The sequence below is a fragment of the Vombatus ursinus genome, unplaced genomic scaffold, assembly GCF_900497805.2.
Source record: "Vombatus ursinus unplaced genomic scaffold, bare-nosed wombat genome assembly UNPS02014802.1, whole genome shotgun sequence".
NCBI lineage: Eukaryota > Metazoa > Chordata > Mammalia > Diprotodontia > Vombatidae > Vombatus > Vombatus ursinus.
Genome location: NW_020954580.1, coordinates 24,367,154 through 24,380,713, shown reverse-complemented (window position 1 = coordinate 24,380,713; position 13,560 = coordinate 24,367,154). Strand labels below are relative to the sequence as shown.

At 36.8% G+C, this 13,560-nt stretch overlaps 1 protein-coding gene across 1 annotated transcript in view; it reads left to right on the top strand.

The window, feature by feature from the left end:
* The window catches only part of CDK15 (cyclin dependent kinase 15), a 93,576-nt gene that overhangs the window by 30,280 nt on the left and 49,736 nt on the right, over positions 1 to 13,560 (top strand). Inside the window, exons 6-8 of the mRNA XM_027873516.1 lie at positions 605 to 728; positions 1,794 to 1,914; positions 8,072 to 8,165. Coding sequence (XP_027729317.1) covers positions 605 to 728; positions 1,794 to 1,914; positions 8,072 to 8,165 — 339 coding nt within the window. The remainder of the gene's footprint in view (positions 1 to 604; positions 729 to 1,793; positions 1,915 to 8,071; positions 8,166 to 13,560) is intronic.

Sequence of the window (13,560 nt, the reverse complement as noted above, 5' to 3'; positions counted from 1 at the left end):
ACCCCATTCCCAGACAACTCACAGAATTGCAAAATCTCTGAGCTGGGAGGAACTTCACAAACCATTTGGTCTGACTAAAAATTATATTGATGAGTGATTTCCCAACAAAGATGCTATCTCTTCCACTAATCCTTTACCCCATCACATGAAAGTGACGAGTCTCACCCTCCTCAAATGAGAAAATAACACTTTGCCCAAATCTCTCCTTTTCACATTTTTCCACGTAACATAGTTATTTGTATACTTATCCTTTGACCGCCTCCTCTGTCATTAAAAATTTAGGCTTTTTGAGGGCAATGCCTATAATGTACCTGTCTTTGTATCCCTGACATGTAGTGCAGAGCCTTGCACTTAGTCAAGCAAAATAAATACTAACAATCGAATAGAAATTAATAAGGAGAAGCCAGAAAATTAGAGATTTTTTTTGTTTTGGATCATGGTCCAGTGACCTTACTTTTGCTATTTTAAAAAAAAAGTATCTTAATTTTTGTTTCTCTCAAAGCATAAATTTACCATCCTCTCTTAGAAAGCTATTTTTCATTTAGAGTGGATATTAACACATGATAGCACAAAACTGCTTAGGTATGATGCTTATTCTTTCCAGCTCTTCATGTTTCAACTTTTGCGGGGCCTGGCTTATATCCACCATCAACACATTCTTCACCGGGATCTGAAACCTCAGAACTTACTCATCAGTTATCTTGGAGAACTCAAATTAGCTGATTTTGGTGAGTCAATCCCTCCTTCCTTGGGTCTCATTCTTGTTCATGAACAATGATCCTTTTGTGTGCACATGTTTATTTATCCTGTGCATCGACTAGATCTGGCCTTTGGAAACAGGAGACATATTACTTAGTGAGCATCTCAAACTTTTATAAGGCAAGAAAGAGGTAGCGATGCTAACTCCTTTAGTGTCACCTCTCTATTTAGAGGCTATAATTTGGGATCGAGTCTATAAGACAATACTCTTTATTTCGTTAGTGGCAGCAAGCTAAATTATATGAAGGTATCCAGAATGGAGGAAGGATTTCCAAACTATAAGGTTGCTTAGGGACCCTCACTCAGTGGAAATAATGAATCTGAGCTAAAATACTAACTCTTGGGATAATTTAGGCATATTATAGAAAGGAAGGATGAAGAGGTCGACTCCAGACTCTACTTTTCCAAAGTAATACTGTGGTGTACTTGTCCAAAATATCAAGTTCTGGATGCTTGTCTTGTAGCAGAACTAGCTCTAGTATAATCTGTTGGGGGAAAAAATTACTGAACTCTGTATTCCAATTTTTAAATTAAAATTTTAATTAAATCTAATTTAATAATTAATTTAATTAATTAATTAATTTTTATTTATTTATTTATTTAACTGATTTAATTTTAATTTAACATTATAGAGCATTTCTTTTTCAGAAAGAGAATTATCAAAGTGGCAGAGTCCCCTCTTGTCTTTATGTCTCATGTCTTTATGTCTCATGTCTCAGACATGTTTAAGTCTCTTTGTCCATTACAACCTGATTCTTAGGGAAGGTGTAGTGATTGAAAAAAAACCAAAAATAGAAGACCACCAGAATGATATATTGTGATAAGAGAAACTTTTATGAAATAAGGCAAATTGGTGTCTACAAATCAGAACTATTGATCTACTTTCTTTTTGAGTGTTTGCTCTTTCATCTGTAATCTTCCATGACTTGCTTGCTTCTGGGGCAAAATCAACTGCCATGTTTCTATGAGACATAGAGATGTAATTACTTACGTGTGTGTGTGTGTGTGTGTGTGTTTTTAACGCAATCTGGCAGGTCTTGCTCGGGCTAAGTCCATCCCCAGTCAGACATACTCTTCAGAAGTAGTGACACTCTGGTATCGTCCTCCAGACGCATTGCTAGGAGCCGCAGAATATTCCTCTGATTTGGATATCTGGTAAGATTGATACCAAGGCATTTAATGTCCTAAAAATATGCAAATGTGGTGTAACACTTAACTGCAAAGGTGAATTCTGTCAAGTGTGTTATATTTTTAACTCCTTAAGGGCAAGAACCGTATCGTCTTCTATAATCATTTCTCCTCCAAGAAAAATAAAAACTACACAGAAAAATTAATCCATCAGAGGTTAGTGGAAGAAAACACAGCAAAGACAACAAACGAGGAAATCCTTATTCTAGTCCTAATTCTAAAGTCACTGATTATGAAATATTGTGTCAGTCAATAAGCGTTTGTTAAGCACTATTTTGCATGTCATCTATTTTTTCCTGACTCTTGGTTTCTTGCTTTGCAAAAATGGGATAATAATGCCTGCCTTCTTCCCAGCTCAGAAAATGTAGGGAGGAATTTTCCCCGTGCAATGGTGGGAGCCACTTTAGGGCTTTATGGTAGAACTGGGGGCTTGTGGAGCCTTTTAAGATGGAGCGTTGAGTCCAGGACATTAAAGACTGTCTCCGTAGATTTAAGATTTTGAGGTAATTTGTATTGAATACCCCAGAACCAGCCTAGCCATTTATAGTTCTCTCTTTTAGATATGTTATGATTTGGAGTTATAACCAACTTCTCATAAGAAAAGAGTAAAACAATTACAATATTCATGGACTTTTTTTTTTAACTCCTTTGGGAGAACAATATTAGAGAAACACAAGGCATTATTGATATTATTCATAAACATAAATGTTATATACCAATGGCTTAGAAATCTTTCTATTGTCATTCAGTCATTTCAGTCATGTTTGACTCTGTGACCCCATTTGGGGTTTTTTTGTTTTTGTTTTTGATTTTGGCAAAGATACTGGAGTGGTTTGCCATTTCCTTTTCTAGCTCATTTAACAGATGAGGAAACTGAAGCAAATAGGGTTAAGTGACTTGCCCAGGGCCATACAGCTAGGAAGTATCTGAGGCCAGATTTGAATTCAGGGAGATGAGTCTTCCTGACTCCAGGCTCAGTACTCTATCCACTACACCACTAGGTCTCCTAAAGACTTGGAAAGGGCAGCAGAAATGCTATGCCAATACCTTGGAAAGATACTGATTAACTAACATCCCAGTATAATTTCAGGAAAGATAACTTGATAGTTGGGGCAGCTAGGTGGTGAAGTGGATGGAGCACCAGCTCTGGAGTCAGGAGGACCTGAGTTCTAATCTGGCCTCAGACACTTACTAGCTGTGTGACTCTGGGCAAGTCATTTAAACCTATTGACCAGCACAAAACAAAACATAACATAACATAACTTGATACTCAAGTCTCAGATGCATCCATCAATTGGTAGTGCTCTCCAATGGCATTTCCAAGGTTTCTGTGGCACTTTGGAATTTTGTACTACTGCCACAATATAACTAATAATTACATATGCAGTACAACAGAAATATAGAGAATGACTAGGAAGCAAGACGGAGCTAAGTTACTCTTCACCAATGAGTTCCTCAGCATCAATGTCCCTGAATAATGAAAATGAATTTGAAAAGTACAAATTAAAGTTATTATTTTTCTTATTACTTTTCTCTTCCTCCACTGAACTCCTCAATGCCTCTTTGTGGCTCAAGGTTGCCAGCTTTCAAAAATTATCAAAGGAGAGCTTCAGCTTTGGTAGGTCCTAACCAGCTGGAAAGGCTTAAAGTCTGGATCCAACCAGGAATAATATGTGCTTACCCTCTGGATGTCAGATTTGCTATTTTCAGAGAGATTCATCCTCAGAACGTTACCCACCTGGTGCTGGCTGTTTGGGACCATAGTAACTCATGAAGACCAAAAACCATGTACTGAAGTATAGAAGGACTATAATTTGGATCATGGATCATCCATGGGTGATGAAATTATGGATTCTTGAAGTCTTGAAATTTTGTCATCATCTAACCATTATCATTATTCTGCCCCTATAATGTGTCAACCCCTATAATGGGGCAGTTAAGTGACTGTAGTGGATAGAGGAACGGGCCTGGATTCAGGAAGACTCATCTTCCTGAGTTCACATCTGTCCTCAGATGACACTTATTAGCTGTGTGACCCTGGGCAAGTCACTGAACCCTGTTTTCCTCAGATTCCTTACCTGTAAATGAGCTGGAGAAGGAAATAGCAAACCATTCCAGTATCTTTGCCAAGAAAACCCCAAATGGGGTCCTGAAGAGTCAGACATGACTGAAAACAACATAATGTGCCAAGAACAATGTGGGGCTAGAACAATCAACACTTCTCCAGTGAGTTTATTGAATTAAGAGTCTCTTAACAGGGCAATCACAGGACACTAGGATTTGTTAGGATTTTTTTTTTCTTTTACTATGGAGAAAGGGTGGACCTGGGTGGGAAAGGACCTGAGGGGAATGGGGAAAGGAAAGGAGAAGAGGATTGCTAATTGAAGGAAAGAAAAAAAATACTAATCCTATTCTACTGGACCATGTAATCCCCATGGAATCCAAACAGAATTCCATTTGCAAAGGCATATGACAGTGAGCATTAAATCCTTTGTCTTAAATAAACTAATTTTAATAAATAGTGCTTTATAAAAGTTTCTTCATAGGAACAGTGTCAGTAGTGGGATATACATAAAGTTAACAGGTTAATAGCACCTTGGTTAGATTGTAGAAAATAATAAGTAGGTTTTACTAACACTCCCAGCATTCTTTAATCCTCTTGCATCTTTCTCTCTTTTTGATATCCTTTTCAGGCCCTAAAAGATCCAATTAGGGAGCTTTAGCAAGAATAACACAGTATTTTAGGAAGATTACACTGGGTTCTAGGGAAGATTTTGCTTTGGAATACAAAATCCTCTACACAGTTGATTTTAGGCAGCTACTGGGCTTTTTGAAAAATCTCAAGTTGTCTCTGATGGATATGTTATGAACAATTAAACCTAGTACAGTTATGTAAGCTTTCAGAAGTAAAGGGAAAATAAGAAAAAAAAAACAAAGAAGAAAAGCAGTACCATTTATTATTTGAAATACCTTGCCACCTCCATATATTGTGCTATTTTAAATTCATTTCAACACCAAAAAAATGAAATATTGATTGCTCTCTCACCCAGAAACAACTTAACATATGCTACATGTACCTTGAGGGGAGGGGGAGGGGCAGAGACTTAAAACTCCTAAAATACTTCCTTTAGAATTTGACTTGGGGATTTAAGGAGTGTTGTTGTCTCTCAAGGGAAGATTTATTCAGTGAGACTAGAGAGAAATTTAAGGAGATAGCAAAGAATTCCTGAGTTATTATCTTTGCAAAAGGTAAAGGTACAAATGAATCAGTAAAAGAATCCATTCCATTTCTCCCTTCTGGAAGGATTTACTGTTGGATGCCAATTAATATCTTGTCTGTCCCTTACCCTAGAGATAGCTCTATAGAACAGAAATACTTTGAGAAGCCTTGAAGATATGAAGAGTCAGGAGAGCTGTAGAAATAAAATTCAAGAAGAGGAAGAAGGTGGAGAGGAGAAAAAGAAGAAAGAAGAGGGGAAGATTAATAAAAGAAGGGAGAAGAAAAAGAAAGGAGAGAAAAGGAGGAGAAAGAAAAAGAAGTAAGGAGAAGAAAAAGGAAGATGAATGGGGAAAAAAGAAGGGAGGAGAAAAAGAAGAGGAAGAAGGAAGAGGGGAAGAAAAGAGGAAAATAATGAAGAAATGCCTCTGTGCTACTATATTTGGACCTAAATGTTAAGAATATTTAATAGAGAACTATTGAGAAAATGTATGATAAATATATTCTTAAGATTGGGAAGTTTAATGGAAATTTGTTAAACACTAAAATAGGTGGAACAAGTGAAAAATAATAAAGGTAAAGTATCTAGTGATCTTTGTGGAGAAAATAAATTTGAAAAACAGCAAATCTGAAAAATGAAGGCAAATTTATGTTTCTCTCATCAGTGTATTGAGGAACTCCCTTCTACAATTCTCTTTGGAATTTTTCCAGTGCTAAAATATAACTGCTAGATACAGTTTGGATTTTAATGCAATTATTTGCCCTTCATGTCAACTCTGGAATTGTATGTAATATAAGGTGTCCCAAAAGTCTTGGTGCAGAACTGCTTTTAAAACTTAAAATGGCACTAAGACTTTTGGGATACCCTATATATAAGGATAGAGTAAATCAGTGACACCTTGAGATGGGACAGTGCTTCTTGAGGTATCAGATCTCTTGACTGAGGGAAAGCATTATCCTCAATATGACTATCCCCACCAAGAGCCAAGAGATTGTGACTTGATGAAAATGGAAAAATGCAATCGAATATTAGTACCTTATCTCACCAATACAAACAAGTCCATGGTTTGGCAATATCTGGATATCTGACTTCATGTTGTCAAACATCTGGATGAAAAGTGAAAAACAAACAGCTCCAGAAATAGGAAACCAGATCTATTGGGTTTAAAACTTTACTGGAACAAGGAACGGTAAATAACATTAAAAGGCCACAAACTTCTCCTACCTATGCAACAAAAGCCTCTTGGGGGATTAAAAAAAACCCCAGGTTTAAACTCTAGAGTGATACATATGTATTTATTTGAGCCTTGTTTAAATGTCTAAGAAATAATTTGTGTAGTCAACCACTTGAATCCTCTTACCCCATATCACTCAGAAGACTCATAATAAGAAGAACTAGAATTAACAGTAAAATCGTTCCTGTGCATTTTTGGCCTATGGGAGTCATCCTTTAGCATGACTACCCAGGAAAGAAAATATATTTCATCAGAGCTAAACATTTTGTTTCTCATCTCAGAAATTGAATAACTGAAGTTAAGTGAGAATGTATGATTTTTTTTTTGTTATACATTGTGTTTCTAGTTGCAGAGTGTTTCTCTTTCCAAAAAGATTCTCTAAAAGATGAACTTTTTTTTTTGACAGGAGCCCTTTATTGTCATACGAACATTATTGTCCCAGATTTCTTTGTTTTCCTTCTTTTAAAAAACATCTTCTTTCTCATCCCACTCCCGCAGTCATAGAACCATCCTTTATAACAAAAAGTAAAAAAGAGAGGGGAAAAAAGCACAGTCCAGCAGAACTAACATATTAATAAGTCTGACTGCCCATGCAGAATTCCACTCCCATAATCCCCTACCTCTGTGAAGAAGGGAGAAAAGTACTTTTTTTATCTCTTATTTAGAGCCACATTTTGTCATTATAACCACATTGCATTCAGCTTCAGAGTTTTTTGATGTGGTAGTGGTGCTTCTTTCTGTTTATATTGTCATAGGATTGTCTATATTGTTCTCTAGGTCCCACTTATTTCGTTTTGCATTGCTTCATAGAAGTATCCTTCTGTTTTTCTGAATTTGTGATAGTCGTCCTTTCTTACAGAACAGTAATATTTCCTTACATTCCTGTACCTTAATTTGTTTAGCCACTCTGTAATTACCATTTGTCCAAGATTTCTAACAATAGGTAACCTTGAATAACTGTCTCTGAAAATTTTGTTAGGAGAATAAGTATGAGTTAGGTCTAGTTTTGCACATATGTGACAGCTAACATCCCTATTTCACATACTGGTGCCACATTTTAATAAGGATATTTATAAGCTTGCGAGTATCCAGAGAAGACAAACCAGGTGGTGAAGGTTAATATCATATGAAGGTCAGTTGAAGGAGATAGGGATGTTTAGAAAGGGGAAATGACCCCATATACAATCATCTTTTTATTATTATTGTTATTACTATTATGGAAATGCTTATTTTATTCCATAAATTAAAAACAAAATAAATATTATTTTTTTTGAAAGGGAGGAAAGGAAAGGTTGAAGAGAATATACAAGATGTCTTTACATATTTTAAGGGCTGTCAGGTAGAGAAGGGATTATACTTGTTCTGTTTGGTCCCAGAGGGCACAACTAAGAGAAATCGGTATAATTTGGAAAGTATTGAATTTAGTTTTGTTGCAAAGAGAAACTTAATAATTAGAACTATTCAAAATTAGAATGGGCTACCTCAAAAGGAAGTGGGTTCCTCCCCACTGGAAGTCTTCAAGGAAGGTCCAGGCCACCTCTTGTCAGGTGTGTTATAGAGAAAATTCTCATTTAGGTGTGGAATGAACTTCTGGGGTCCCTTCCAACTCTGACATCCTGGAATTCATGTAATGTCTTCAAAGGTACCAAGATCACCTTTTTCCCTTTTCTAGGGGTGCAGGCTGCATCTTTATTGAAATGCTCCAGGGCCAACCTTTATTTCCTGGAGTTTCTGATATCGTTGAACAACTAGAGAAGATCTGGGCGGTAAGAAAATGTATATCTTATTCCTAGAGAAAAACATACCTAAGTTTCAAACTTTGAACCAAATCTACCCTGAGGAGGATTATAACAATCTATCTACTTTGAGGTATCAGTTGTATATAGGGCTTGATTAAGGGTATGAGTTGGGCATTCTACATTCATGTAGTTGATGTTACTGGAAAGACTGAGACTGACAGATGCCCTTGAGTTTGGGCGTTCCAAGCTATAGTAGGGCTAAAGCTGATCAGGTGTTCACACTAAGTCTGTCACCAATATGGTGAGCCTATGGGAGCAGGGGGTAGAGGGAAGAACCAGGGAGTGGCAAAATGACCCAGGTTGGAAATGGAGCAGGTCAAGGTTTCCATGCCAGTCAGATGACATGAGTCTATGAAGAGCTACTGCATTTCCAGCCTGAGTAAAACAGGCAGATCTGGTCTCAAATAAAAGTATGGCAACTGCAGTATGTGCCACAATTGTAAACCTCCTAGTAGTAAGATCATTGTGTTCCTACTGTGATCTTAGAGTATTCCATGAGCCTTCCTTACTCTTAAAGGTCAGGTTTTCCTGCTCTCTTTCATGACCTCAACCCATGATATTCTCCCAGAGCTAATTTTTGCTATAGAACACTAACCAGCCTCTTCCCCCAGCAAATATACTACCAATTCACACACACACACACACACACACACACACACACACACACACACACACACTATTGACTGTATTCAGAAATGCTCTCTATTTATTAAACACAAGGATTTGAATTTAGTATCACCTTGTTATATATTGTACTTCTCTTGGTCTAATATAGAAGGCCCAATACAGCTTCTTAATTTAGGGCAAAGGGATTCATTTAAATGGTCAAATGTTTTAAACTAGAGATTTACTCCCAGGTTATTTTGGAACTTGAAGGAGGCAGGCAACTCTTGAGTAATCATCTTGATTATGAATATTACCTGGAGTCTCCCATCTGAGTTTCTTGGGAGGAGATTCCAGAGTGCTTTTCTAAGAGAGAAAGCCCATTTCTTTATCACTTACTTCCTATTGTTAATTTGGAGTGCCTCTAAATTTTTGTCTTTTGAGGCATAATATCTTTAAAAAATTTTTTTGGCATGGTCATAAAACCTTCATTTCCTTCTTTTTGGTAAATAAAAGCAATAGCAGTAGTTAAGAGGGTTATGTGGTAGTCAGTTGATTTCTTTCATTCATTGAGGAAGAAGTCAGCAGAAAAAATAAAACCAGACAACTGAGTGGCCTTAGTATCCCACTGGACAAATTTGAGAGGTCAAGGGAGAGAGAACAAAAGGAAAGTTATAAAATAATGATCATATTGGCTCAATAGTTTGGGACACTGTATGAACCTATTGCATATCACTATATAACCTGTGAAAATATGAGTTGTGCTGATAAAGCACCACTTCAAAGTCTTTGATTTCATCAATTTGAGCATTCTTTCCACTGATACACATTGAGATCCCACATGTCTTAGAAAATGGGTTACCGAGTTCTATGACTGAAAAATTTGTCACTGGGGATGACGGTGGGAGGTATGGACAATTTTTTAATGGGGGATCTTCTTTGCACCTTAAGTACCTTTGGGTAATCCAGTCTTTTCTTTAAAATATTTTGGGAATCCTGAGAAGATGTGGCAGAACAAAACACAACTTAGAATGAAGCTTTTCCCTTATCACACCCAATGATAAGGAAAAAACCTAAGTGTAGCAAATATAGCAATGATAGAAAGAAGAGAATTCAAAGAACCTACTCCTATGTCATTCTTATAGAAAAACTAACTGATGATGACCTCACCAGCCCCTGGTCTCTGGCACAACCATCCCTGTATTATCTCCCTATCTCCTACCCCCAAACCAGGGCTGGGCTAGACTGGGGTATTCCCTTGTCCTTTGGGAGGATGTCCTTTTAGATACTGGCTTTTTTCATCATAAGGATATGATTGCCCCAGATTTCTTTGCTTTCCTTTTTAAAAGGCATTTAATCAAACTCCTTTTATGAAATAAATATGGTTTTTCTCTCCAAACCAGGGAGACATAAAGCAGAGAAAATACTTCACAGAGAAGATAATTTCACTAATGAATGTTGATGCAAAAGTTTTGAATAAAAAGGAGACTATAGCACTATATCCAGAAAATAATTTACTGCTACCAAGTTAAGTTGATATCAGGAATATAAGGATGCTGAAACATTAGGAAAACAATGAACATAATTAATTATCTAACCAGCAAAAGCCACATGGTGCTTTTTTTTTAAAATCAGGAATGCTTGAAAGTCCTCTATTTCATTAAATATCCATTTTCCTCTTTAGAATTATACTCAGTATTGCTAAATAGGTTATTCTTGGTTGTAATCCTACATTCCTTGCTTTCTAGAATATTATATTCCAACCCCTCCTTTTCTATATAGTGGTGGCTGCTAAATATTGTGTGAGCATGACTGTGGTTCCAAGGCATTTGAATGGTTTCTTTCTCTAGCTGCTTGAAGTATTTTCTCCTTGACCTGGAATCTCTGGATTTTGGCTATAATTTCCCTGGAGTTTTCATTTTGGAATTTCTTCCAGATAGTGACTGGTGTATTCTTTCAATTTCTACCTTGCCCTCTGGTTCTAAGATATCTGGGCAGTTTTCCTTTATAATTTCTTGAAAGATGATATCTAGACTATTTTTTTTTTTTTGTTTATGGGTTTTTGGGCAATCCAGTGATTCTTATTTCTCCTCAATCTACTTTCCAGGTCAGTTGTTTTTCCTGTATTTCACATTTTCTTGTACTTTTCAATTTTTTTTACTTTGTTTTATTATTTCTTGATGTATCATGGAGTCAACTTCTATTTGGCCAATTCTAATTTTCAAGGAGTTATTTTCTTTGGTAAGGTTTTGTACCTCTTTTACCAAGCTGCTAATTCTTCTTTCATATCTTTCATCCATAGCTCTCATTTGACTTTTAAAATAATTTTTAGCTTTTTTTTCTAATTCCTCTAGGAATTCTTGTTCGACTTATGTCCAATCTGAATTTTCCTTTGAGGCTTTGCTTGTAGATGTTTTTAAGTCATTGTCTTCTGTGTTTGAGTCTTGAGCTTTCTTGTCACCATAGTAGCTCTTTATGGTCAGGTTCTGGTTTTGTTTGCTCATTTTTCTTGATTTTGTACTTTATGTTAGTCTTGGGTTTTGTTCACCTCTGGAGGGGTGTGTGTGTGTGTGTGTATGTGTGTGTGTGTGTGTGTAATGTCTGGCCTTAGCTTGTGGCTTTTTGCATTCTTCTATAGCTTTCATAGCTCATTTTCTGGGCCTGCAAGTTTTTGATGCTTCCAAAGTGGTGTGATACAGGGAGAGGTTTGTTCACTGCCCTCCTGGTCTGAGCTCTACAATTTGGATCTGTTGGTTACGTATAGCTGAATTTCAGTAGACTGTGAGCCCTCTGGGAGGTTCTTCAGGTTCAGAGTGACTAAACTGATGGCTCCCCTTTGATCTTGGTCTTCTGCTGTGGTTTTTCCAATGCAGGCTTATGTTCTGGGCTAAAGTTATAACTGAGTCACTGCTCTGTTCCTGGGCTCAAATCCACACAACTAAGTTCCTGGAACTTATCCTGTGCTTAGTACTCAGCTAGGGCCCCACTCACTAATGACCACTCTTCTCCCCACTGGGTCTATGACTCAGAACCTGGTAATGGGCAACAGAGCTTCCAGATAGCACCCGTTCCTGTTTCTAGCTCTAGTTCAGGGGTCCCCTAGGTTTTCTTTCTGCCCCAGTGCTTCTTTCCCTGGTGCTCTGTCTTTGCTTCCTTTTGGTCCCTGGGCAATAGAATGCTCTCTGTCTCCACCATGCTGCATGTTCCTGGCCAGTCCCCACCTAAATGTCTACAGAGCTTTCTGCCCATCTTCCTAAGCTTCCCTGAGCTGGAAAAATGATTCGATGTGACTTTTTCTTGGCTTTCCCATTCAGAATTCAGGGTGACCCATTTTCTCGGTTGTTGTGAAAGAGGTATGCTGGAGAGCTAAGGTAAAAATGCTGTCTTTTATGTCACCACCTTGACTCTGCCCCTGTAAGGTATATTTTAGATAATCAAATAGATGACATCAATCTAAAGATATTAATTGTTAATCTGTTAAAGTAAATTGCTTTTGCTAAATTGATTAGTATAGAGTATTAGAAAGAACATTGGCCTCAAATAATAATAATAAAAATAATGATAACATTTTTCAAAGTTTTCAAAGCATTGTCTTCACAGTTGCTTTATAGTATATCTACTGTATATGTATATTTATATATGTCTATGTATACCTATATATAGACATATATAAATATACATATACAGTAGATATACTATAAAAAGTATTATTATCACCATTTTATATGAGGAAACTGAGGCTCTGAGAAGTGGCTTGCACAGAACTGGTAAATGTTTGAAATAGCATTTGAACCCCTCCCCGACTCCAAATCCATCACACTGGCTCTGAAGGGAGAAGACAATTTCAAGTCCTGGTTCTAGCAGTTCCTATTTACGTCTTCCTCCAAAGGATCATTGTGAAGAAAGTTTTTTTGTAAACCATAGAGTCCTATATAAATATAAGCTATCATGATCAGTCCAACATTCAGGGCTGATGGTTACGGCATAAAAGCCATTTTCATTTGGGCAGTTGTCTTATACTTAGGGTAATAAAACATGGGGACTTCTCTTTGATGTTTATGATAATGCATCAAAAATTTAAGACCAATTAAACAGCAATAAATTGAACAAAGCATAAAAGACATGCTATTACCCAGCTTCCACTTTAAAAAAAAAATCAGTATCCTTCCCTGCTCATTAAATTTTGCTTCTCCAAAAGTAGAATTATTCTCCAGTTTTATTGACTCATGTAACTCATTGCTGACCAATACACTGTTGTTTGAAAGTGTCATAGTCTTTTAAATTAATGAGAGAAGATAGTTATATTTCTCCTGGACATCCCTCCTGGATATCCTGTTCCCCAGTATTTCATACAAAGAATAAACTTATCAGGTAGTGAGTAGTTTTATTTCTATATCTTTCACTTCGATCAGAGATCTGAAAGGGACCACAAAAATAATCTAATCCAATCTCCACCTCCCATCTTATTTATGGGGAAACAGAGTCCCAGAAAAGGTGAATGACTTGCCCATGTTGGAAGAGTAAGTCACAAAAGAAGGAATTAAACTCATGTCATCTGACTCCAAATTTTGAGTTCTTTTACTACTCCAGGCTGTCTTAATGTAGCAGTCTTGCAGTTGGATCTCCACTCTCATGCTTTGATATAATGGTACAAAGTTACAGAGTTATCCCTCTGCTGCCTTTTTAATGTGACAGATTGAGGCAGATTTAAAAAATTAAATAAATGAAGCATCATTTCTGTGACCTCAAGCTTCTCAAT